Here is a 24,712-nt window from a genome sequence, read left to right on the forward strand (position 1 = left end):
AGTAAACAATCACTGCACAAAAATTATCATACACATGTTTTATACAATTTTTGCTCTCTATTAAAATAACAAAAATCATCAATTAAAGGCACTTGAACTACACATCAATATTTCTCTATAGAACATGTATGACATATATTTTTCCTACAAAGTACACCACTAAAGGAGATTAACCAAACTAGAACCATATTTTTCTGATAATTATTCTATTTACTAGACATTTTCTAAGATAACAGCAAATACAAGGATTAAATAAAACCCTATACAAAAGTATCACTAAAACCACATGCAATATTTTTCTACTGTAGATCTAAGAATAAGAAGCATATAGAAATTTGTTTCATCAAATTTGGAGCAATATTTTTAAATTTATGAATTTCCAAAGCATTTAAACAAAATATGTAAATCGTTTCTTTTATTCCTTCTGAAAATCTCGGTTCAAAAACGCTAGATCCACCCGGATCTGTACACACGCATACACACACAGGGGCTGACAAATGGGCCCGGGGGTCAGCGGGACCCCACCTATCAGCAAGAGAGGAAGAAGGGTGGCGCTGACCACGGCTAACCTTGCCGCCGGCAAGGTCTCCGGCGAGGAGGTCTACTCTATCGCATCCTCCTTCGTAAGGCAAACCTACTGGTGCAGCTATCGTGGCCAGTGGAGCTCGAGAGCAAGCTCACCGGCATCCATGGTGGCACGGTGGCCCGGCTGAACATCGACCGGCCATCTCCGGCCGAGATGAGGCGCGGGGAGGGGCTTGGGAGCTCCACCGCGTCAAGGTGGTGCTTGAGCACATGAAAAATAGGGAGAGAGGTGGAGCAGAGAGGGGGAGTCCACGGAGCGGAGCTCTCCAGTGAGCTCGACCACTACTCCGGTGAGGGATTCCTAAGGAAGGGAAGCTTCCCATGGCTTACCAAGGCGAGCATGGGGTGCGCGAGGTGGAGGCGGAGCTTTGGGCGAGATGAAGCGGTCGACGGCGAGCTGGGGTGGCCAGGTGAGCCAACTCCAGCGAGGCGCTGGTGCGAGCGGTGGTGGAGGCGAGCGCGTGCGCGTGCTCTGCTACTGGCGTGTGAGAGGAAAATGGGAGAGAGCGCAGGGGAGTCAGTCGCGCGTGCGGAGTTGTAGGCGAGCGCGTGGGGCACGGGGGTCACCGGGACGGCTAGGTGCCACCGTCGCCGGTGCATGGAGACCATGCGGCGACGAGCGTCTGCCGCGGTCAGGACGTAGACGCGCGGGCGCGGGCGAGCGGGAGGCGTGGCATGGGCCTGGGCCTACAAAGCGGCTGCTGGGCCAGGGCGAAGCGCGCGGCGCTGGAGCGAGGTGGGAGCGCGAGCGTGCGAGCGCTGTGGGCCAAATCCGCGAGCGGGCCAGAAGGGAGGCGGCGGCCTATTAAGTGAAAATGTGATCTTTCCTTTTTATTTTCTTCCCCAAATTCATTCAAATGAATTTTTAAATCTTTTCAAAGTAATTTCAAAAGTTGGACCCAAAATAAAAGTTGTTTAGAAAAATGTACTCTACAACTTTGCCATAAAGAGTAAGGCCAAATTCTAATTAGATTTTGAACTATAGATTTAAAGTTAATTTAAATCAAAACCCTATTCTAGAAGATTATTTTTACAAGCAAAACTTGAGAAAACTCTGAGTATACATTTTGCTCCAAATTGCATTCTAATTACTTCTAAGTTGTCTAAGTGATCAATCAAGGTTCACACATGGCAAAACAAACATAGCATCCAATCTATTAAAACAAAACTATGCAACATACATGTTTCATTAGTATGTTTCAATTCTATATTTCATGTCATACTTATGAATGCATAATAATGATTATGCTCATGATTTGCAAAATGTTAATGCATGCTTAACACCGAGGTGTTACATCTCTCCTCTTCTAATGCCCTCCGTCTCTCCAACCCTCATTTGTCAAGCCTAACATCAATCGGGTTGCAAATACAGCGCTATCTAGCAAACTCACACATCTTCTTTATGTGTAGTTTAACGAAGAGGTCGACGTATTGAGGTCTATATCCCCTCTTCCGTACAAGTACTTGCTTTCCCTTCAAGCCATCCAACAACTTAGCTTGATCATCATAAGATTCCCACTTGTATTTTCTAGTGTTCTGTTCAAATGAAAAATTAGATCATAACTCTTTGGAAAAGAAAAAAAATGATTTCATGTTTTCCACAACAATAGCCAACCTCATCATAGTCAACTATATGGCCGCAATAATGGCCTACTCCAAGCTCCGAAGGGACTAGGCTGTAGTTGGCTTTAACACCACATTCGCACATGACAAGAGGTGCTTTAAAAATTACCCTTTCTTTCTTCTTTTCCTTTGCCTTTGGCAGCTCTTTCGGCCATTGATTCTTAGGACCATAGAGCCACTCCTTGAAATGACACTAGTACATGAACACATAGTGCTAAACATTTAAATAGATACACTGTCCACTTACTTTGTACTTGTTAGGACACACAAACTCCAACGTATTCTTAGGGTTTATCATAGCTCGATCTCTGCAATCGCACAGAGGAGGTTCCTTGAGTCGTCTAACTACGGCTAGGTGCTTCTCCTTAGCCGTCATTGGCGGTGGGTTAGGGAGAGGTAGAATCCATCGCTCGAAGTGCTCACGTGAATGTCTTCCTCTCCACCAATCGTCGAAAATGAGGTACCTTGGGTCAAACTTGTCTGCACCGTCGATCCACTGAAAGAAAAAGCACCTCTCATGAGCCTACACAACAAGATTTCAACAAAATATTAGTAACCTACTAACACAAATGAAGAAAAAAGGTATGAATAGAATTACTTATATTAAAATGACTGCATGTGTAGAAGCAACGCATCGCTGTGTCCGAATGTCTTGATTGAAACACGTTGGCCGGAAAACCACAGTCACAGTTAGGGACAGGGAGGTCAGGAGGGACGGAGGCATCTTTACTAGACGCGTCGAGGTAGAATTCTCAAAGACAGCCCCGTTTTCGCCATAACTGCTCCCGAAATATGTCTTCCATCTAATAAAATGGTTATAATTTAACATCAATCAAAACATCGCAAATTAATGTAAAAGATAACCATTTGCATTGCAACTAAAATAATATAACCAACACTTATAGGAACAAAAATAAACCTTATAGTAAACATGGTAAATATACTTCTAACTAGCTAATTAACCTTAACATTGATAAAATCAAACTAATATCTTCCTCCAAACCCTAGCCGTAGTTCCCAAATATAATTTTGCTCCAAACCCTAACTATCATTCATAATATTTGAATCCAAATTAGCGTGACCGAGGCCGAGGAGAAGCTTGGGGGGAATGGAAGGGAGGAAGGGAGGCGGGCAGCGAGGGCTGGGCGGCGGCAGCCCTTGGGAGAGGCGGGAAGGGGCGGCGCAGTTGCCCTCCACCTCTTTTCGAAGTAAGGCAGACAGAGGGAAGGAGGTTCGCAGCGCGACATGTAGTCAGCATTGCCGCGCCTTGCGGCATGGCGCGGCACTGACGTGCCAAGATCTGCGGTGCGGCAGCGCCTGCCACGTCAGTCGGTCAGGGCTCGGGCCGATGCCACGTCACCCCCACCACGCTGCCATGCATGGCGCGGCAGCGTTGTTTGGCCGCGCCATGGCAATGGGCGCGGCCAAAAATGTTAGTTTTTTAAAAAAAACAATGTCAGATTTAAAAATAGTTTAAAAAAAGTGTTAGAAATAAAAAAAAAATTCAAGATGGCTCTCGTCCGTCGTCTTTGCCTCCTTACAGGCTGCAGCAGGCGGCAAACCATTCCGCAGAGAATCCCGCGCCGTTCCCCACGCGTCACCGAGGTGCGCCCCCTGCTCCCTCTCCCCTCCACCTCGACTACCAAACACTAGTCCGGTCGCTGATTCGCTGGTGCTGCAGTTTAGGGTAAACAAATCCCCCTGTTGACGAAGAGAAAGCCGCTGCCGCGGTCCTGGCCCTGCCTGCTAGAGAGAACTCTTTTGCTCTTGGACTCTTGCTGCCGCTGTTCCCCCAATCGGCGCCGCTTTCTTCCTAGTTTCTTCAACGTTCCGCGCATCAGCATCCAAGACTTGGGATGGAGGGCACCGCGTCTTCTTAGCCGCGACTAGGGAAGCCGCGTCTTCTTGCCGTCTTCCCAGTCTTTGTGCAGGGTACAGCCGGAGATCAGAGATCTTGGTGCAGACAAGTTCTTGTGCAGTCTTCGCAGATCTTGGTGCGGAGAAGTTCTGTTTGCTCTTCCATCGATTTGCAGGGTAAATATCGTCTCCCTTCTTAACTTGGATATATGCTTGTCGGCGAAGTACATGATCTGCTGCTAATACATCGTTCCATCATCAGCTTTTCTTCCCATTTGTAGTTCTCTCTAGATGGAATCCTTGTGTTCTTGAGGGAGAAAAACAAAACAGAAAGGTAGCGTAGATGTGAGATTTGTGAACCTGTAAGTGACTTGTGGCACTGAAGCGCGAGAGTCAGAAAAATCTTGTGGGAAGCTCCAAGGAATGATAATGGACCCTCGTCCTCGTGATAATCTCAACTTTGGTGCTCGATTGCCCACCCCAAATCCACCCACCCCTCACATGATTAGCTTCTCCCTCCAACAGCCACAGCTTCAGTTCTTCCCTTCATATGGATTCCACAGCCACAACCACAACAACCCTCCTGTCAGCTCACATCCATCTCCACCCTCGGTCATGCCTAGCTGCACCACGCCAAGCCCGGCATCAACAACCACAACCGAGCCAGACAACGCCGAGGATTTCTCCGAGGCTGTTGCTGATGATGCCATCCTTGCTTACATCAACCAGTTCCTTCTTGAAGATGAGGATGAGGAGTCCTATCCTGTTGCCAGTGCGCCTGTGGAGGATTCAGCACTCCTCGCAGCTGTCGAGAAACCATTCGTTGACATCCTCAAGTCTGCTAAGCCTATCACAGCAAAGGCCTATGAAGTAAAATCCTGGATTACTGATGATTGCCATTCCACGGGAAGTGGAAGATTTCATGATGTGGTCACAAGTAGTCTGGACTCTACCCAATTGCCTGGTGAAATGGTTCAGGGGGATGTAGTTGGTGCTGTTCATAAGGGTCAGAAGAACCCACGTGACGATGACTTGGAGGTGGAGGGGAGGAAGAGCAAACAGTCCGCATTGTGTGATGAGGAGACTGTCCGAGAGATGTTTGACAAAGTGCTGTTGTGTACCGATAAAAATTGTGCGTTCAACTCACCAATGCCAGCCGATGCACAAATTAGCGGGGGATATGTGAAAGGATCTGGAAATAGAAGAGGGCGAAGGAAGGGAGGATCCGGTGCTGGTGCAGAGCAGGAGCCAGTCGATCTCGCAACCCTACTTATCCATTGTGCTCAGGCTGCGGCTATTGATGACCACAGAAACTCAAGTGAGCTGCTGAAACAGATTAGGAAGCATTCTTCTGCTACTGGAGATGCTGGCCAGAGATTGGCACACTACTTTGCTGATGGTCTCGAGGCTCGCCTAGCTGGCACTGGTAGCAGCATCTACCGTTCACTTGCTGCAAAGAGAACTTCTACTGGTGATATGCTGAAAGCGTTCAATTTATATGTTAAAGCATGTCCATTTAGGATAATATCGCACTATGTTGCAAATATGACCATCTTAAATGCTACAAAGAGTGTGACAAGGTTGCACATTATAGAATACGGGATAATGTATGGTTTCCAGTGGCCAATCCTCATGCAGCACCTCTCAAAGAGATCTGGTGCCCCCCCAATCCTTCGAATCACTGGTATAGACTTTCCCCTGTCAGGATTCCACCCTGCAGAGCGTGTTGAGGCGACAGGGCGACGGTTACATGAGTATGCCCGTATGTTCAATGTTCCATTTGAATATCAAGCCATTGCTGCCAAGTGGGATACCATCCAAGTTAAAGATCTCAATATAAAGGGCGACGAGTTCATTGTCGTTAACTGCCTTTACCGAATGAGGAACATGATGGACGAGACGGCGACAGATGACAGCCCGAGAACAAGGGTTTTGAACACAATCAGAAAGTTGAATCCCAATTTGTTCGTTCATGGGATTGTCAACGGTACTTACAATGCACCCTTCTTTGTGACACGGTTTAAGGAGGCTATGTTTTTTTTCTCTTCAATCTTTGATATGCTTGAAGCAAATGCCTCACGGATGGATGAACATAGGCTGCTGATAGAAAGAGAATTCTTTGGACGGGAAGCTCTTAATGTGATTGCTTGTGAGGGTACAGAGAGGATTGAAAGGCCAGAGACCTACAAACAATGGCAGATGAGAAACCTCAGGGCAGGCTTCCGGCAGCTACCTCTGGACAGAGAGATAATGAAGAGAGCAAGGTACAAGGTAAGCAAGACCTATCCGAGGGATTTCCTCGTGGACGAAGATAACAAGTGGATGCTACAAGGTTGGAAGGGTCGTGTCATATATGCTCTCTCAGCATGGAGTAGCTAGACTTGTAAATCCTAGTGAGCTTAGCTGACATCTTCCATTAATTTCTTGATTTTTCACCATTTCATTTTGTTGTATTATGATTACGTTAATGAATCTGCCCCTCGTCTAGGAACCAAAGTTTTGTAAGTTTGAATTGACTGCCATAAAAGATTTTTGTCTGTGTGCCTGACATATTTGCGTAATAGTGTAAGAGGTTTCCCTTTGTCCCTATATCATAGGGTAGAAGACACTAGCACTTTTTTTTTTTGTATCATTTCATTGTTTGCTACCATCTCTTGAGTAAAAGATGATGAGGCTCAGCTGATACCTTTTACAAATCTGTAAACTGTTTTGCCAATTAATCTTCTGTGATGTTATGTTGATGAATTTTGACCTTCTCCGGGAGTAAAGATGTTAAAGTTCGATTTGACTGGAATAAATATGACTTCTAGGTATATGCCTGACATATTTGTGTAATAGGGTAACAGTACGCTAATTTTGTTTCGTTGAACCGGTAGGCTGTAGCACCACGAAGTTTCACTTCATGGTTTCAATGTTTGAAATCATCGCCTCAGTTGAGTTAAAAACATTGAGGTGATAGTCGTCAGCAGCAGCACTCCCATGGCCATAGAGGTCTGATGAAGCTCCTATATCTGCCTTGTTCAGAAGATATAAGCAGGATGGCTGCAGCTTTCACCACTAGGATGTCACTGGAACGATGGGGGAAGTTGCAGCTAAAGAATCCAAGCAGGTGGCTAACTGTGCTGGATAAATTGTGCCCAACGATTTATGCAAATAGGGGTTCCTAATTACTATCATATTGGCTCTTAACAGTTTACACAATGGCAACTAGACATTCAGCAGTGTACTGCAAACAATGCACCAATTTCTTTCTTCAGTTTTAATACAGCTTTGCAATTGCACCAAACTGGAGCTCCATGCTCAAGCTACCTGGTTATACCTCCAGACACCATGAAATCTAGAACTTGGAGTAGGCTTCTCAGCAGCTCACTCAAAACCGAGCAGTAATCTGGGAGAACAGTGCCCGAAAGTCCATTGTTGGTGTGCCCACACCTTCAGGCTTCGAGGCCAAATCAAATGCCTTGAACTTGGCCTCTTCATACTGCAGAGCCTATTATCAGAGAAGAAAAATGAGTAAACTCAGAATGGCTGTCTCACCACGCTGTCCAATCGACCCATGGCTATACACAATTTTAACCAGGTCCTTTCAGACAGATCTGTATAGAGATGGTGGTTTATATATATATATATATATATATATAAACCTGGACACAAACCTCAGCCACATCGGCTCTAGGAATCGACTTTGTGTCAGTCTGGAGAAGTTCATCGTCTTTCCCACAATTAACTCTCTCACTCCTCCATCCTTGTCTTGTAGACCTCCTGGCCTAAAATTTAAGGCACAGAAGAAAGCAGCATCAGATTATGTAAGAGAGAAGGAAATGAGATTGAATATTTTCTTTTGTATTAGCCTCATGCGATTTCCAGGCTTTACACTAGAGATGTACTAGATAGTACACAAAGTATTTTTTCAGTTGTCCAAAAACAAGGATCAGCACATTGTCCCTTAAGAGTCCAGGTAAATACCTCTTTACTTCTTTACATGCACAAAACAAAGAGTAATAATCTACTGAATAGAGACTACCATAACAAAAAGCAGCAGTAGAATTTTCTATCTGTTCTAAATATTGTGTCCTATACTACTATGTACCTTATGATTGTATAAGGGACTCCACTGTCTGCCCAATACTGTTCTGCCTTGCGCTTCCATACCTACAGCAAACATATGCAATAATCAAGATCCCACTTTTACAATTTGTGAATAGTAGTTGCCTAATGGAACAGTCAGATTTTAGCTTACCAGTATATTGCCATTACCCAGGCTGTTCAGCAGATGGTTAGGATTTGTTCCTCCCATAGATCCCACCAACACAATATGCTTCACTCCAGCAGCTTTAGCTGCCAATATAGGTCCAAATTAACAATCATTTATGCTCGGAAGTATACGATCTACCAAAAAATCAGAAAGTGAAGCACTGAGCAGAATGAACACATACCAGCATCAATCTGATTCTTTTGGCCAACCCAATCCACCTAAAACAACCACAACCAATGTTATCACAAATTAAACTGTTCAAGCAAATTCTACTAATGCGCATACAATCTTGGACAAGATTCATCAACCCACCTGCTCAGGGTACATTCCATCTTCATAGTAGAACTCAGGCCTCCCACCTTTGCTAGGGTCGAAACCCGGTTTCATTTTTGGGACTGCACTGGTGAGGATTATGAGCGCATCAACCCCTTGTACAGCAGGTGTTAGACGATCTCCGTCTCGTATGTCAGCAATGTAAACATCACCGGCTCCCCCAATCTTCTGCTTGCTCTCCTCTGTCCTGACTAGCCCTCTTGCCACGAACTGCTCGGACCTCTCTTTCAGTTTGTTGTAGACAATTTGGCCTAACATCAAGTTAACTCAGTGAACAGTGAATGCAAACAGAAACACGGTTGCAGAAATAGCTACAGACCCACTGCAGCCTCACTAGCGTTACAATTCAGCACTAAACTGTAGGAGCACGGCAGCCAAATTGAGCAAAAAACAAAATCCAAGGCCGTTCCCATTTGGATCACCATTCCCTAACCACTCTAGCCAGCCAAATTCCCCATATCAACAGCTTTGAACAACAGGCGAATCGGGTGATCATCAGTCTGTTTCTTCCCTTCCCTATGAAGCAGTACTGCAGCACGCGCGGCGAATGCGAGAGCCTAAATGCTACGCTACCGGAGCTGACGGGGAAAGCAGAGCTACCTGTGCGGCCGCCGGCGCCGGTGACGAGGACGGTTGGACGGGAAGCGGCGGAATCCGCCATTACTTGTCGCGACGATTCGATTCGTGCTGGACACCCACCCCCTCGCGGTTGGTGCTGTAGATAGGGCCTTTTTAAGTGTCATTAAAAAAGACGGTCTAATCGTTAATGTGCTAAGTCTATTATTGTCGTTCCTGGGTTTGAAAACTTCTTTCATCCAAGCTATTCCGTTCATTGTAGCTATTAACGGTGGGTAATGAAGGTAGAAAAAGACTTTGAATGCCAGTGGGGAGTAAGAGGGACGGAGATCCCGTGCAGTTGCTATTGCTACTGCAACTTATGCAGTTGGACGTTTTCAGCCTTCCGATGACCATCCGACGGCCCAAGCGAACCAAGCAATACTTCTTCCTCATTTGCTATTTCTTCCTCCTCTGCACTCTGCTGCTTGTCTATCTTGTTCAAGGAACCAAGCACGGTGGCATCGACGGCCAAAGGCACGACGCTAGCCACCTGCTCCGCGGCAAGGGCAAGGCACCTGGCCTGCTCCTTCGTGAGCCACACACCCTGTCCCTCATGGCCACCGCGAACACCATCACATTTCTCAGCTGCTGGCCGAACGCTGGCCACGGCCCCACGACGAGCGCGCGCCGGAATAGGACACCAGGACATTGCCGCCGCCGCGGTACTCCATGTTGTAATCTAGTTGCATTTTGTTTCAGTTATAGATTTGCATTAGGTGCATGTTTATCTTGTAATCGGTCACGCAGCGTCGTGCTTGTACACGTCGTGACTGCGTCCAATTTCTGTTTGCACCCGCCACAGTGATCACGGCAGCCACGCAGAGCACGCCGTCGCAAAATCAGGGGCGTCGCCCACCGTGCGAGCTGTGGCCGGGAGGTCGGGCTACGAAGCCCGTGTATGCATTGTGTATATGTGTATGCATTGTGTATATGCGTCCACCGTTCGTGTTTTGCCGATCCTGGCCGAGCTGCAATCTCCGGCAGCCGGTCTCAACACTCCACCATGACCGTCTCGTTGCGGCAGTTGTCTGCGTGCATGGCAGCATCGAGCTGCTAGGAGAGGATCAAGGAAGAGGAGGACCGGTGAGGACTACAGCTCGCTGCCGAACGGCAATGTGGAGTGGGCTCAGGGCATGGCCGGCGAGGACCGGTTCCACGTCGCGGTGTCCGAGGAGCACGGCTGGGTGTTCGTTGGAATCTACGACGGCTTCAACGGCCCCGACGCGACCAATTATCTCTTTGCCAACCTCTACGTCGTCGTGCACAGCGAGCTCAAAGGCGTGCTCTGGGACGACATCCAAGCCGGCGACGGCGCCAGTTGCGGTCAGCAAGAAGCGGCCGCAGGCAATGCCGAACGCCTCTGTCTTGCTGAGGCCGACGGCGACAGCGCGGAGGCTAAGCGCAGACGGACGGAAGTGCCTATGCCAGGCAACAACGCCATACCGGTGCACCGCGACGTCCTGAGGGCGCTGGCGCGGGCACTGAAGAAGACGGAGGAGGCGTTCTTCGTGGCGGTGGAGGAACACGCGGCCGAGAGCCCACAGCTGGGGCTGATGGGCTCCTGCGTGCTGGTCATGGTGATGAAGGGAACTGACGTTTACGTCATGAACGTCGGGGACAGCCGCGCCGTGCTGGCGCGGAGACTGGAGCCCGACCTGAAGAACGTCCTCGGCAAGGCATCGCAGGACCTGCAGCAGTTCAAGGCCAAGATCATGCGCGAGCTGGAGGCGCACGACATGGACGGCCTGCAGGCCGTGCAGCTCACCGCAGAGCACAGCACCGCGGTCCAGGAGGTAGGCCATACCGGCGTCGGCATGGGCGCCAAGTTGGCATTGTGGCGCCGCCAACGAGCTCACGTGATTCTCCCCTGGTGGTGGACTTCTCATGCGAACCAAGTGCTCGATGTAATGTCAACTGTCCCATACCCATGGGCAACTGGGTCATTTTCTATGCCCGACCCGTCTTCCAAACGGCGAAAAACAAGCAGAGAGGCGACGGAATGGCTTGGGTGAAAGAAGTTTTCAAACCCAAGAATGACAATGATAGACCCAACTTTATAGGGGCATTGACGATTAGACCATCTTTTTTAATGGCACTCACGTAAAAAGCTATTGTAGATAGCCTCGGCGGTAGCCCGGAGGTGGGTTTGAGAACCGTCTAGAAGGTTGTGCCGATCCGACACGCCCCAAAGCCAAGGGGGGGCGCCGCGCGGCGCGGAGGGCGTCCACGTCACCCTTGTCAAAGTAGTAGGCCCACACGAACCAGCCCAGCCCATACAAGGCCCGCTCTCGATAGAACGGGCTGACTGCCCACATCATCGTCAGATCAGAGAAGAAAGGAAAAGGGCTAAAACCCTAGCAAAAACCACCTCGCCGTCGCCGTGGGACGAGGCAGACATGGCCGCGGGGGGCACCGCCGACTTCTTCTACCGCGAGTCGCAGCGGCTGGGCTACGTCGCCCGCTCTGCGTTTAAGGTCAGCTCCCGCGTCCACCCTGAACCCCTGTTGTTATCTCTTCCCCTTTCATAACGCTGAGCAGTTGCTTCGCCGCTGCAGCTGATCCAGATGCAGAAGCAGCACAAGCTCATAGCGCCGGGCGCCGCCGTGCTCGACCTCGGCTGCGCCCCCGGCGCGTGGCTCCAGGTTAGCTTCCATTACCTCTTCGTCGTCTCCTCAAGCTCTGAGTACGCAATCAGTCCTCATTTCCACATGTGTTTGATTAACTTGCTCGGTGGGGCTGCTGCTTGCAGGTGGCTTGTCAGAACCTGGGCCCCCTCGAAAAGGGTGGCGTTATTGTCGGCGTCGATGTTAAGGTCAGTTGGCACTTGGCAGTTGAATTGTCATTGGTCGGTGCGATGATTGTTGCTGGATTGGTGGTTTGTCTGATTCAGTAACTCGGTTGTTGCAGAGCAGAAGGTGAAGGTCCCCTCTGCGCACTGTGACTCACGGGTCAGGACAGTCCGCGCAGATGTCATGACTCTGATGAAGCAGCAGGCTCGGGCGATGTCGCCGCAGGTTAGAATACTTGATTGTTGGTGGACTGATTGAATACTTGCTTCGATGTGATGATTGCTACAACAACGAATAGTGTGGCATATTGCTCAGTTAGCTTTGGATTTTACTGTTGCTCAGTTAGGTTTGGATTTTACTGAATCTCATATTTGTCCTAACTACTTGTTTTGTTTGTATAACTTGCGAAGCTAGTTCATAGAATAGATAGATGGAATGGCAAGAATTACTATATTTTCAAAAAGAGTCAGGCAATTTACTATAGCGAGTAGCCAAGTAGGGACTAGAGATGCAGTAATTGATAGTGTGGATTCTAAATAACTGAAAATTGAACGTAGAGCTAACTGTGGTTCTGTAAATTTGTAAGAAAACCATGTATTTATTCAGCCTTCAGCGGTGAAATGAAAATAACAATTGTCAGTTGTTAAATTGAACATAGAGCTCACTTATTTTGCTCAGCACTCCCCTTTGTGATTTACGTTTAGCAAACCCTCGTTCCTTTCCTCCAATACTAATGTTAGGAGGATTCATCTATCGGAAAACCAATATTTCCCTTCTTGGTTTTCAGCTTATGAAATATGGTTAGAAAGACTTTAGCAAGCATTTCAGTTATAGTGTGTCCTGTGATCTTGTAACCAGTATTAGCTGTAGTTTGATTAATGGATTTTAATAATATTTTATCCTCATGTACAGGAACGAGGATTCTCTGTGATACTGTCAGACATGTGTCCACCAGTTTCAGGGATCACAACCAAAGATGGAGCTATATCTTGTGAGTTGGGCATGCGTGCTCTCTCGTTGGCAGTAGGGAAGATAAAGTTAAAAGAGTCTGATTACAGTGATACTCTAGAGAAGTATCTGAGCTCCACCGAGCCTGATCCTGATGAGGATGGTGTTCTTCGTCGTGGAGGCAACCTAGTAATGAAGTTTCTTGAGAATGAGGACATATCAGGTCATTATAAGTTCTGACCATTATCTGATCTAAGTGCTGCTCTTCCACTAAAGCTTAAATTAATTGTACTGTTTCAACTGACATAGTGAAAATTTGGCCCAGTTAAAACTGACCCTGACTGTCTACCATTGCGTGGCGCAGGGTTTGGCAAATTCTGCAAGGTGAAGTTCAAGAAAGTATCCTTGTTGAGACCCAAGGCGACTCGACCTAGCTCGAGGGAGATCTACATGATCTGCGAAGGTTTGCGGTAGAAAGGAGGCCTTCATAAGGCAAGCGGAGACTCCACGACGAAAGGAGGCCTTCATAAGGCAAGCGGAGACTACATGATCTGCGAACGTTTTGAGTCTAATTAGTTCATGTTTAAACACTATTTGCTAAATAAAAACGAACGTGCTACAGTAGCCCCAAAATCCAAATTCCTAGAACTAAACAAAGGCTTAGCGTCTCAGCGAGCTATGCGCGGTGATGGACCGGTGGAAGTGCCAGACGCGGACGCGCGCCAGAAATTTCTGAACTGCAGGACCTGCGAGAAGCCGAGAACAGACACAGACAGTGCCACGGAGACACGACCGTGCCACGCTGGCGCAAACCTTTTGTCTGTCAAGCAACCGGCTGGCTCCACGTGTCGCGCCCCAATCACAACCTGGTCCGCCGGTGCGCGAGGTGGAGCCCACGTACTGAAGCGATACGCTTGTTCGGCTGGGGCCGGCGGGCTCGCTGGCTGGGCTGACCAGCCCCCTCTCATGAACACTGTTTATATAAACCAGACAGCAATACTTTTCTCTTACCTAAATAAACTAGCAATTATACGAATCAACCAACCGAACAGGCTCTGCTCGAGACCGTACCACTTTCTAGCCTATCCATCCATCTATGGCTTCTCCGGAGACTAATCAATGTTTGAGGCTGCATTTGAGCGACCACACCAGCCTGGGATCCACTGCGATTAGGATACTCGCTATCAACTCCTCAGTTGGATTGTGGTACTTATCCTCCCTTGGTTTCCAAATACTAGTACTTGTAAGTCTTGTCACCAGGCGTTTACTTTTCCAAATTTGTCATTTGCCGCCACTGTGAAAACTTAGCTTTGTTTGATTATTTTTCGCTGAAATTTGATTTATACGCTTGTACTGATCCGTAGTGAGAGAAAAACATTATTCATTCGCTAAAAAGTACCGCCGAAGCAGTTTAAGCCAACAGGGGAGCTTCCGCTACACTTACTATACTTGTGTATTTGGCATTCTTATACATACAGCTAGGTAACTTCAATAAGACACGTGCACATTAGGCTTGCATAAGTTTTTGTTTGCCATAAGTAAAACGAAGAGAACTGGAGTACGTACTCTACTTAGGTAGAGTCGTAGAGACTCCATTTTTTTGAGAAAAGGTCAGACCTCTTTAGGCTCTATTTAAAATGCAGATTTCTTTTCTGTTTTTCTATAAATAAAGTGATTTCTGTATACAATTAAAATTAGTGCATTGTAAAGACACCCTGTGAAGCGATGCACAGAGAATCCTCAGCGGAGGTCTAGACCATTCCGCCACTTTCGCGCTTCCAGCGCACTGGCGAGTTGGTGACACGTAACTCTCCCAATCATCCCGCCACCTCCCTTACCAGCGACCGCGCACCCACGTCCCACTGACATCCGGGCTCGGCTCCACCACGGCCCCACGAGTCATGCAACGCTTGGGCACCGCACGTGGGCCCCGCCCCCTCCCGTCACGCCAGTACGGCACCGCCATGCCGCTGGAGCTGGACTGGACTCCACTTGATCTCGCGCGCTGGTGTGGTGTTGCGCTTGCGCTTGAACCACCACCAGGTCCAGCACCCACCGGCCACCGCCTATATTACCCCTCCCACCTCCCTCCTCCGCCGGCTCACCATAGACTCGCTCTCGCTTGCGTAGCTGCGTCGCCATTGTCCTGCTTGTTTGCTTGCTCTGTGTCTAGTCGCGGCGAGGGGAGAGGTGGAGAGCGACGGACTACACCGCTTGAGATCAAGACATCATCCCGAGGGAGACACCGAGAGAGAGATGGAGGTGGAGCGCGGTGAAAAGATGATGGTGGTGGCGGCGGGGAGGAGGAGGGGTGGCAGACTGTCGAGGCGCGAGGACTGCCGCATCCCGGTGGCCACCGCAAGGAAGAAGGCCGTCGCGATGGCGGCAGGCACCGAGACCCACCCAAGGGCGGGTACTTCCAGTCGCTGGACCATGGCGATGGCGGAGGCTGACCTGCGAACCACTCACGACGAGCCAGAACCTCGAGACAGCCAACTAGTAGACCAGCCCACATCCATAGAGTAGGTACACGCATCCACCAAGTGACGCTGTGGACGAAGTCCGACTGACACCCCTCGCACAAGCTACCGGTAAAGAAAACCTAAGACTGTAGAGCCCTAGCTGTACTGACCCGCCTGGTCCCAGTCACTGAGGCAGTGGACCCACATCCATGGCGCAGTGTCACCCGTGGCATCAAGGAAGAGAACACAGGCAAACAGGTGTATGATCCACGCCCTGCAGTATTACCCAACTGTCTCCTCATCTGCCTTCTCGAGGCACTGTGCGAACTCTTGCCTCCTCGAGGCACTATGCGAACTCTTGCCGGAGCCAGGAGATTAGAACTCCAGAAGTGCAAGCCCCTTGCTCGCCAACCTCACACCCAAGGAAGGCCTCTACTCGTGCTCTCCAGCCTTCTGACATGCGCTGCCCGGTGACTGTGTTGTTGTGAATCCTCAGGCCTAGCATCTTCTGACAGTCCTGGAGCGTGACTGTCATCTCCCCGAAAGGTAGGTAGAAGTTGTGAGTCTCCGACCGCCACCTACATTTTAGACAAAGATTACATGTCAAAAAGGCAAGCGCATGAACAAATGACCATGAATGGAGGCAATGATTGAAGATAATACCTGTCAACCAACACAGTTATGGCCGCTGAGTTGAACTTGGGCAACCCACGACGAACCTGAAAAGAGATGACATCCAGGCTAGCTCTTTGCAGGAAGGGTGTATACATGTCGTCGTACTACATGTCCAAGAACCCATTGTGGGTTCTAGGACGAAGGAGCGGAAGGTCCTGCATAGAATAAAACATAGTCTCCTGTTACTTCACGAACATATGTACGCTCACAAAAAATTGAACAAAACATATAGATTATTACCTGCCCCTCAGCTATGAGGCGTCCTCAGTGGGTCGCCTCGTACGTCGGGTCGAGTAGGTGGAATTGCGTCATCCTATAAAAAAAGTTAATGAATTAGAAATTCAATATACAATGAAACATGAACTTAGAAATGTACAAGTAATTGACACAATTACATGCATAAATTGAGACATGCATAATTAATTAAATGAATATGACAAATATGAAATAATGAAAACAACCAATAGTCGCACCTCACTAATCTTCCAATGGCAACTGCGTGAATTGTGGCCAAGTCTACCACATTTGCCGCACTCGTACTGCTCGGGGTCAGTAAGAAATGGAGTTTCTCTCCCACGCCTCGTTCTTCTGGGTATCTAATCCATAACCATCCTGTGCCTCAGTTCATCTTTCCTTTATCCACGCTTGTTCCAACGGTAAGCTAGATCCACAATGTACTTTGGCCCATCATATGGAGGCCACTCTCTAGGGTCCCAAAAAGGTACGAAGCGGGGGCTCCATGTGTGCACAAGCGTGTCGACACTTGAACTCGTGAGGTATCCTGACTCTTGAAATTATAGTTGCGATGCCTAGCTGCTGTCACTAAATGGGAACATAGAAAGTGGTACTGCCTTGGTTTACCACAAGTGCATTTAAAATCTTAGAGGATAACCACATGCATCCTCGACTCTCGGACCTCGTCGTTGGACGTTGTACCGCCCCTATGCTCGACCTGACAAGTCCCTGTGGCATGGTCAAAGCATGTAACCTCATGTGTGTCAGCCCTTTCATTTGTCTTCTCTAGGTGTGCCTTTGGTTTCGGAGCCCATATCTCTCTATCACTCCGCAACTTCAATACATGGGCGTATCTATCGTTGAACCAGGCAACAAGCTTATAGAAGGTGAATTGAACGATTGCATTCACGGGAATACCACGTATCTTCAATAGCAACTTATTGAATGACTCTGCCATGTTGATGCACTGAAACTCGTACCTCCATCCACCGGCAGTCGTGAGCTCTTGTCTATTTCTCTAAATCCCTCATCAAACCTATGAGCCATTGTCTACCTTATGTATTTGATGCAGTTCTGACCTGCTCCAACTTTTTCTAAAAGTACTTGTCCTCAAGCTGTCGAGCAGCCTCCTTGGAATAGATCAAAGTTACCCTTCACACCATCCTTCCGGAGTAGATTCTCGGTAAGGTGCCGAGTACACCAACGATGGTGCAAAGGTGCATACCCCTCTATCTGCTCTCGCATGACATTAAGTATGCCATGGTGCCTATCAGATATGATGCCAACCTCCCTACCAGGCCCAACCACATGTATCTGGACAAGCCTCAAGAACCATCCCCAACTGTCATTGTTCTCATTCTCAACCAAAACAAATGCCAAAGGAACCAACTTATTGTCCGCGTCACATGATATGGCTATAAGAAGTGTGCCCTAGTATTTGTCAATCAAGAACGTACCATCAACGGAGAAGACGGGACGATAGTGCCTAGAGGCCTCGACACATTGAGGAAAGCACCAGAAAGCATGAAAGAATATCTGCCTCCCATCCTTCCATGCATTTGGTTTTAGGATGTACTCATAATGCATGCCTGGATTCACCGCTTTGATTGCATTAAAAAGTACTAGCAGCTGCTCGTACCCATCCTCCTAGTCCCCATATATCATCTTCCACGCTCGCTGCTTAGCCCTCCCCATCCTCCTAGTCCCCATATATCATCTTCCACGCTCGCTGCTTAGCCCTCCAAGCTTTACCATAAGTTATCACATAACCTCCATACAACGCCTCAACGGTCCTGATAATTATCCTAACCTTCATGTTGGGTTCTTCCTGCAATATTCTCATCAACCGCTTGACAATGAGGGTAGATGTCAACTGCCGATGCTTCAGTGTCAGCTCATGGTCAGCACAATTGTGTGGCCCAACAACTTTTGTGATCTTCCACTTTCCAGTGACCTTTTGCTTCCTTACACAAACCCTCCATGGGCAACGTTTCTTATCACACACAACTATGTAATGGCGCTGCGTATATGAATGCAAGACCTTGTAAGGTCTCTTTCGTATCACTGCAAATGCCTGCAACCACCTCTTCAATGCAGAGAGGTCCTTGAATACTCTCCAATTCTCAATTACCATGTTAAGGCCGGCCTTAGGAGTTTCTAGGAGCTCATTATCATGTCCTTTTGCACACGCCTGATCAGAATGAGCAAGATCGCTGAACTCATGAACTCTTGGATCACGACGGCCGGGAAAGATACGCCTCAGCATCTCAACATCAATCTCTATCAGCTCTCCAATAGGGCGATCATCATCAGAATCAAGAGCCCTTGCCATCTCATATGGCTCTGAATCATTCATAATTTCAATACTATTGGAGCCACGGAATCCATCTCCACAGTGCACTTACGTAGCAACAGGGGGCACATCCACATTCTCAGGAATGTCTCCCGCAACATAAGTAGAGAAATAAGGAAAGAATGAAAGAAATAGATGTAAGGAAGGGGGTAAGCTCCCAATAACCATGCGGTTAAGACACTCGGATAATTCTGTGCCAAAGAGATCTCATGAGGAGAATCTGCCACAATAACATGAGTCTGACAAGCATCTCCAACTACCTCATTGAGGGTAGATTGAGCATCGGGAACCGTAGGTGCAACCTCCACATCCATATCAGGTTCCAGGATGGGAGGGTCGATGTGTGCCTGTTGACCCATTGGTGGGGAAAACCCATGAGGGATGGGATCAACTAACACCCGACGCACAACCACGTCCAGACATTGCAACTAGCTCTTCATAGCCGATCTTATATAGTTCTCCCACTGATCCGCACACCCAATTAGGATCATTTGTCTAAGGATGTTGGGAGGAGAACCTAGGTGCAATACACCCTCAACTGCAATGCCATCATCATCATCTCCAAGGCAATGCAGCTCCTCCCAAACCCTTGCAACCATCTCGCTAAATGAAGGCCTATCATTGAATAGCACAGGCACGCTTTGCATATCAACAAACTCAACATATCCATAGTGATCGTATTCAACGGTGCCTCCATAATATATAGGTCACTAGGTTGTCCATCTAGTTCAAACATATAACGAAACACATGTCCTTTAGTCCAAATTAGACGATAGATAGTACTTAACAAGTACTTTCTAATTACAAACTAAGTAAATAAGATAATAACTACGTATATATATATAGTGTACTCACTAAATAGCTAGATCCTATTTAGTTAACTAAATATATAACTACCTATCTAAGTAGCTATCTAACTATATGTATGTACCTATGTATGTATGTTTCTATCTATCTATATATCTATCTCACTAGATCACTAACTAAATCAACTACATGAGTCATCATATTAACTAGTAAATAATCAATGCCAAAACTACTACACTACAATCAAAGCTAACTAAGTATGTACATTGCATATTCATAATTTTTACCTGTCCGACGACGGAGTCGCGGAAGTCGACGAAGTCGCAGCGGACGCCGGGCGTGGGTGAGGTCGACGAGCCGGGCCAGCGGTGGCACGGCTGGGCGCTGTAGGGGCCGAGGCCGACGGTGGCGCAGGATGGCTGGCGCTCCGCGCGGCGAGGCCGGTACGGCGGGCGTGGGTGGCACGGCGTGGCGCGAGCGAGGCCGAGCGCGGGCGGCACGGCACGGCGGGAGGGAGTGGGCGACGCGGAGAGGGCGCGACGCCGGCCACCGCGGCCGCAGGCGCGGGCGGTAGGGCATGGGCGACGGCGAGGGCGCAGGCGACGGCGGCGCGGAGAGGGCGCGGGGTCCGGCGTGGGCGCGGGGCGCGCTGGCCACCGCGGCCGCGGGCGGCCGGGCACGGGCGAGGGCGAGGGCGCGGGCGACGGCGGTTCCCTTGGTCGGGCGGGCGCTGGCGGTGCGAGAGAGAGAGGGAGAGCAAGAGAAAAATGAAAGGAGGGCCTATACAGTAAGCACGGCGCCGAGCTCGGCGCCAAGATCTACGGCGCCGAGTTGCCTGTCATGTCACCGCCACGTCTGTGTCGAGCCCAAGAGCTCGGCGCCAGCAACGATAGCGTCGAGACGTGTACTGACGCTGAGTTAAGGGTACAGATTTTAAAATCTTAACTTAAGGGGTAAATTTATGAAAATTTATAAAAAAAAAACTAAAAAATAAAAAATTCGGCATAAAAGCAGACAAGAGAGCTTTGCAGAGCGAGAAGCCGAGAAGCCCTATCGATCTCGCCTGAAGTAATCCGCACCTATCGTGAGCAGAACCCTACAGTTCGTCTCGCCTCATCTCGCAGCACCAGCTGCAGAAGAAGAACAAGGGGGATGGCGAAGGATGGGGGCCCCGACTGGAACGGCCTGTTCAAGTGGAGCATCGCCCACGGAGACGGCACCAAAGCCGCCGCGTGCTCTCAGGTCTGCGACCCCCACGTTCAGATCCCCTGCTTCCTCCCTTTGCTCTCGTCCTGTGTCACAACCCTAATGACTCCGTGTTCATCAGTTCATATGCTTAGATTTTGCTGTCGTACTCTCTGTACTCTAGATTCTTAGCGGTCAGACTTCATATGCTCAAATTTGCTGTCTTGCTACGGGTTCCTTTTCTTCCCCCCTAATTTGTGTGGCTAGTAGGTTTAATATCTGTTTCCAAAATTGCTGCACTTAGTTGAAGAGAAGTGGGATAAATTGATAGTGTGGTTCTTAATTTCATTGGGTTGGTTCTGCAGCGAGGAAGACAGAAAATGGTTCATGGAGGCTATGCAAGCCAACACGATTGATGTCGTGAAGAGGATGAAGGAGATCACTCAGGTGATGAAAACTCCAGAAGATGTCTTGCAGTCTCAGGGTGTGACCCCAGAGAACATTGAAGGTATTGTTTGGTGCTTCCTTAGTTGATTTTTAGTTTCTCTACAAAAATGGCTCATTTTTAGATCATTGACCTTTATTGCTGATATGTTTAGTAATCGGTGAAGATCCTCACACTTATAGTTGGACTAGGGACATGAGGGTATTTAAAGCATGAGCATGCACACAACACTTATTATGTGCAGCAAGGTGTGGTAGCATGGTGTGGAAACACAATAAACAAAGAAACCGTGTGATTATAATGGTCTAGGCTGTTAATTGATCTGCCAAAGGAACATGAGGGTATTTAACGCATCAGCATGCACGCGACACTTATTATGTGCAGCAGGGTGTGGAAACACAATATAAACAAAGAAACCGTGTGATTGTAATGGTCTAGGCTGTTAATTGATCTGCCAAATGATTTAACATTGGAGGGCCTTAGCAGTATCATGTTTCATTTGCAAAAGAAATTCATAGTTCATGGTCATGGTCATATGAGGAATTCATGATTGATGGTGTTCATGTGCTGTCACTTGCCTGCTAATTGCTAAACGAAGTTTCCAATGTTACTTGGTTGTGTATCCTCCTTGAAATTTGACTTTATGGACATTGATATTTATCATCCTTATTATTAAGTTATAGGTGTTGGCTCTTGAATAAAAAATTACTCACTCTATTTTCAGATATGTTGGATGAGCTACAGGAGCACGTTGAATCCATTGACATGGCAAATGGTAAGATACATAGTTAATCATCACTTCCTTGTAAATGCTTGTCCTAGTGGTTACTGTACAAGTCCCAACTCTTAATGCATATACATTATTCAAACAGATCTACATTCTATTGGTGGGCTGGATCCTCTGCTTGGTTACTTGAAAAATTCAAATGCTGGCATCCGAGCAAAGGCAGCAGAAGTTGTTAGTACAATTGTGCAGAATAATCCCAAGAGTCAGCAACTTGTCATGGAATCCAATGGACTCGAGCCACTGTTGACGAACTTCAAATCAGACCCAAGTACAAATGCACGCACAAAAGCTTTAGGAGCCATATCTTGTAAGTATCACTCAGTATCATGTGGAGTATAATCCTTTGATTGAACCGTGCAAACTGTGCAGTTAATTTTCAGTGTATTTTCTGTTGGTCATGCTAACAAAACTCCATACAATTATTTTGCAGCTCTAATTCGTCATAACCAGCCCGGAATTTCCGCATTTCGCCTGGGAAATGGCTATGCTGGATTGAAGGATGCTCTTGGTTCTGATGATGCCAGACTTCAAAGGTATGTCATGATAATAGCACACCCAGCATTCTGCAAGACATGTTGTACGATCAGGTTAGTTTTTCTTAAAATGGTGTCATGGACAGTAGACATGGGGTAGATGGAGTGATCTGACAGGGCACATCCCTACCAAAATTATCCCTGGAATCCTAAATGAGTAAATGACCTATGAACAAGCAGCCGTGTACTAACAGAGTCATACTACCCATGCCGTACTGAAATTCCTTGTTAATAGTAGTGTTGGTTTAAAGATGTTTTATATACTTGTGGTAGTCTATATTTTGCTAAACTTCAATCCGATTTGTATTAGCTGAATTTTTTCTGCAGTTGAAAGTCCGATTTTTTGTGCAATGTGAATGACATAGTTCTGTTGTATCGATGCAGGAAAGCTCTCAATCTCATACAATACCTGCTGCACAACAACAAGGCAGACAGGAGTGTTGCTACGGAGCTTGGTCTTCCAAAGCTGATGATGCACCTTGCGTCCAGTGATGATTCCTTGGTGCGCGAAGCTGCTCTAAGCGGCCTCCTTGAGTTGGCACAGGACAAGACAGCTGGTAACGCTCTTCCTGACCAAGACAAGCTGAAAGATATCCTCAAGAGCCGAATCGACGGAATCAGCGCCATGGACTCTGACGATCTCCATGCCGCTCGCGAGGAGCGGCAGCTGGTGGACTCGCTCTGGAAGGAGTGCTATAACGAGCCTTCGTCTCTCAGGGATAAGGGCCTCGTTGTGCTTCCTGGAGAGGATGCGCCCCAACAGCTGCCACCAGATGTTGCAGGAAAGATGTTTGAACCGCCACTTCGCGCGTGGGCAGCTGCTAGACCTGCTCAGGAAGACGATTCTGATTCTGGCAGCGGAAAGAAGGATCCGCCATTGATGCTTAAGTTTTGATGGTCTTCAGATACCAATTCCAGTTCTTAGGCTTGGTGATGGGTCTGGAAGGCTGCGAGGGCAGACCTGATGGATGCCTGTCTTTGCCCTGTGCACACACTACATCATCATGTATGGTTCAGTAGCGGTTCTGATAATGTGCTCTGCATTTTGGTTCAGAGTTTGCTTGACGATGACATATATTGTATTATGTGATGCTCGTAAATTAAACACTAAGGCCCTGTTCGCTTGTCTTACGAGCTATATTGTTTCAGCGAAGGAATAATATTTTTTCTCTTACAATAAATCAGCTAATAGTACTTTTAGCCATGACTTTTCAGCGAAGCGAACAGGGCCTACTTGTGAATTCTCTTGCACGATAGTTAATTTCATTTTCTGATGTTTTCATGATTTATCTGAATCCGATTGTTAACTTCGGTGTGAGAGGTGCTGGTGATTTATCTGCTTGCACGCTTATGTGCTTTCAGCTTCAAGTATGGCCGTCCTATAGAACATGCTGATAAAAATGTTAATAAGCTAATACTGGCAAATTCCAAATATCTTAATAAATTCTACAATAATAAAGATTAATTTATGGAAGAAAAAGTAAGCAAAGGATATTCTTCAGTCATGCTAGAAGATGAAACCAACAAAATGTGTACTAAAGATCCAGAATAAGTTAAACACAGCTCCATAAATAGCCATAACTTAAACGTGGACTATGAGCAGTCAGCGATCACCAGTGCTTCTATTGCAGACAAATTAGAAACAGCCGCTAATGAGCATGAGTTGCAGTTCCACCATTCACCAAAGACACAAAATGAGATCCAAAAATTAGATTCTAGACGGCACAACGCCAGCACGAGCTGCAGCATAAGTATCTGCAAGGCCAGAAACTGAGTCCTTGTGACAGTCGATGAACTTCGATTTGAAAGTATCCTCTCCAAGTGCAACTACTGAGTAAAAGCTCATATTGCTATCCAACAGTCCCTTTTCCCGCAGGACCTTCATGACATAATACCTGGGCACTAGCCGCTTCTCCAGGCTCAATGCAAACAGGATAGGCCTTTCAATGTATCGTGGCTCCATTGCAGCCTCATTGACCAGGAACTTAATCTTGCGAAGAAGAATTTCGTCAGAGAATCCTAATATAGCTGGCATTTTGGACATTGCAGTGGAAACCTCAGATTCAGAGACACAGAGTCCTCTTATAGAACTCAAGCTTGGCGGCAACCCTGTCCTTGGAATTACGGGAGATGGTGGCCAACATCCGCGAGGTAGGAGGCATCCCAAGTTCTTGCGCCCGCAGCAAAAACCCCTTCACGCGCTCGGGCTTGAAGGCAAGCACC

General features: G+C 47.6%; 3 protein-coding genes and 2 pseudogenes across 4 annotated transcripts; 4 read left to right on the forward strand and 1 right to left on the reverse strand.

The window, feature by feature from the left end:
* The first annotated feature begins 3,837 nt into the window (after positions 1–3,837).
* On the forward strand, positions 3,838–6,610 carry LOC136537668 (scarecrow-like protein 30). Of its 2 annotated transcripts, none has more exons than XM_066529627.1 (2): positions 3,838–4,242; positions 4,328–6,610. In XM_066529627.1, the coding sequence occupies exon 2, from the start codon at positions 4,489–4,491 to the stop codon at positions 6,442–6,444; it is 1,956 nt and encodes a 651-aa protein (XP_066385724.1). In that variant the 5' UTR covers positions 3,838–4,242; positions 4,328–4,488; the 3' UTR covers positions 6,445–6,610. The 2 variants fall into 2 exon arrangements, with proteins under 2 accessions (XP_066385724.1, XP_066385725.1); XM_066529628.1 differs by having other exon boundaries at positions 4,347–6,610.
* A 603-nt stretch (positions 6,611–7,213) lies between these two features.
* LOC136537669 (uncharacterized protein At5g02240-like) lies at positions 7,214–9,372 on the reverse strand (annotated as a pseudogene).
* A 1,032-nt stretch (positions 9,373–10,404) lies between these two features.
* Positions 10,405–11,283, forward strand: LOC136535979 (probable protein phosphatase 2C 31). Its single transcript, XM_066528423.1, has one exon. The coding sequence runs from the start codon at positions 10,405–10,407 to the stop codon at positions 11,281–11,283; it is 879 nt and encodes a 292-aa protein (XP_066384520.1).
* Positions 11,284–11,608: 325 nt separating this feature from the next.
* On the forward strand, positions 11,609–14,017 carry LOC136537670 (uncharacterized). The gene is made up of 6 exons (XM_066529629.1): positions 11,609–11,745; positions 11,827–11,913; positions 12,021–12,083; positions 12,184–12,285; positions 12,973–13,231; positions 13,373–14,017. Exons 1-6 carry the CDS (start codon positions 11,668–11,670, stop codon positions 13,480–13,482), a joined length of 699 nt encoding a protein of 232 aa, XP_066385726.1. The 5' UTR covers positions 11,609–11,667; the 3' UTR covers positions 13,483–14,017.
* Positions 14,018–20,594: 6,577 nt separating this feature from the next.
* On the forward strand, positions 20,595–23,764 carry LOC136537671 (hsp70 nucleotide exchange factor fes1-like; annotated as a pseudogene).
* The last annotated feature ends 948 nt before the right edge of the window (positions 23,765–24,712 follow it).

The sequence above is a fragment of the Miscanthus floridulus genome, chromosome 2 (genome assembly GCF_019320115.1).
Source record: "Miscanthus floridulus cultivar M001 chromosome 2, ASM1932011v1, whole genome shotgun sequence".
NCBI lineage: Eukaryota > Viridiplantae > Streptophyta > Magnoliopsida > Poales > Poaceae > Miscanthus > Miscanthus floridulus.

What these genes read in the sequence shown, in the direction of transcription:
- LOC136537670 (XM_066529629.1), top strand. Translation starts at nt 11,668, where the DNA reads ATGGCCGCGGGGGGCACCGCCGACTTCTTCTACCGCGAGTCGCAGCGG. An exon ending in TCGCCCGCTCTGCGTTTAAG is followed by an intron (nt 11,746 to 11,826) that starts GTCAGCTCCCGC and finishes TCGCCGCTGCAG; the next exon opens with CTGATCCAGATGCAGAAGCA. An exon ending in TTGTCGGCGTCGATGTTAAG is followed by an intron (nt 12,084 to 12,183) that starts GTCAGTTGGCAC and finishes GTTGCAGAGCAG; the next exon opens with AAGGTGAAGGTCCCCTCTGC.
- LOC136537668 (XM_066529627.1), top strand. Translation starts at nt 4,489, where the DNA reads ATGATAATGGACCCTCGTCCTCGTGATAATCTCAACTTTGGTGCTCGA.
- LOC136535979 (XM_066528423.1), top strand. Translation starts at nt 10,405, where the DNA reads ATGGCCGGCGAGGACCGGTTCCACGTCGCGGTGTCCGAGGAGCACGGC.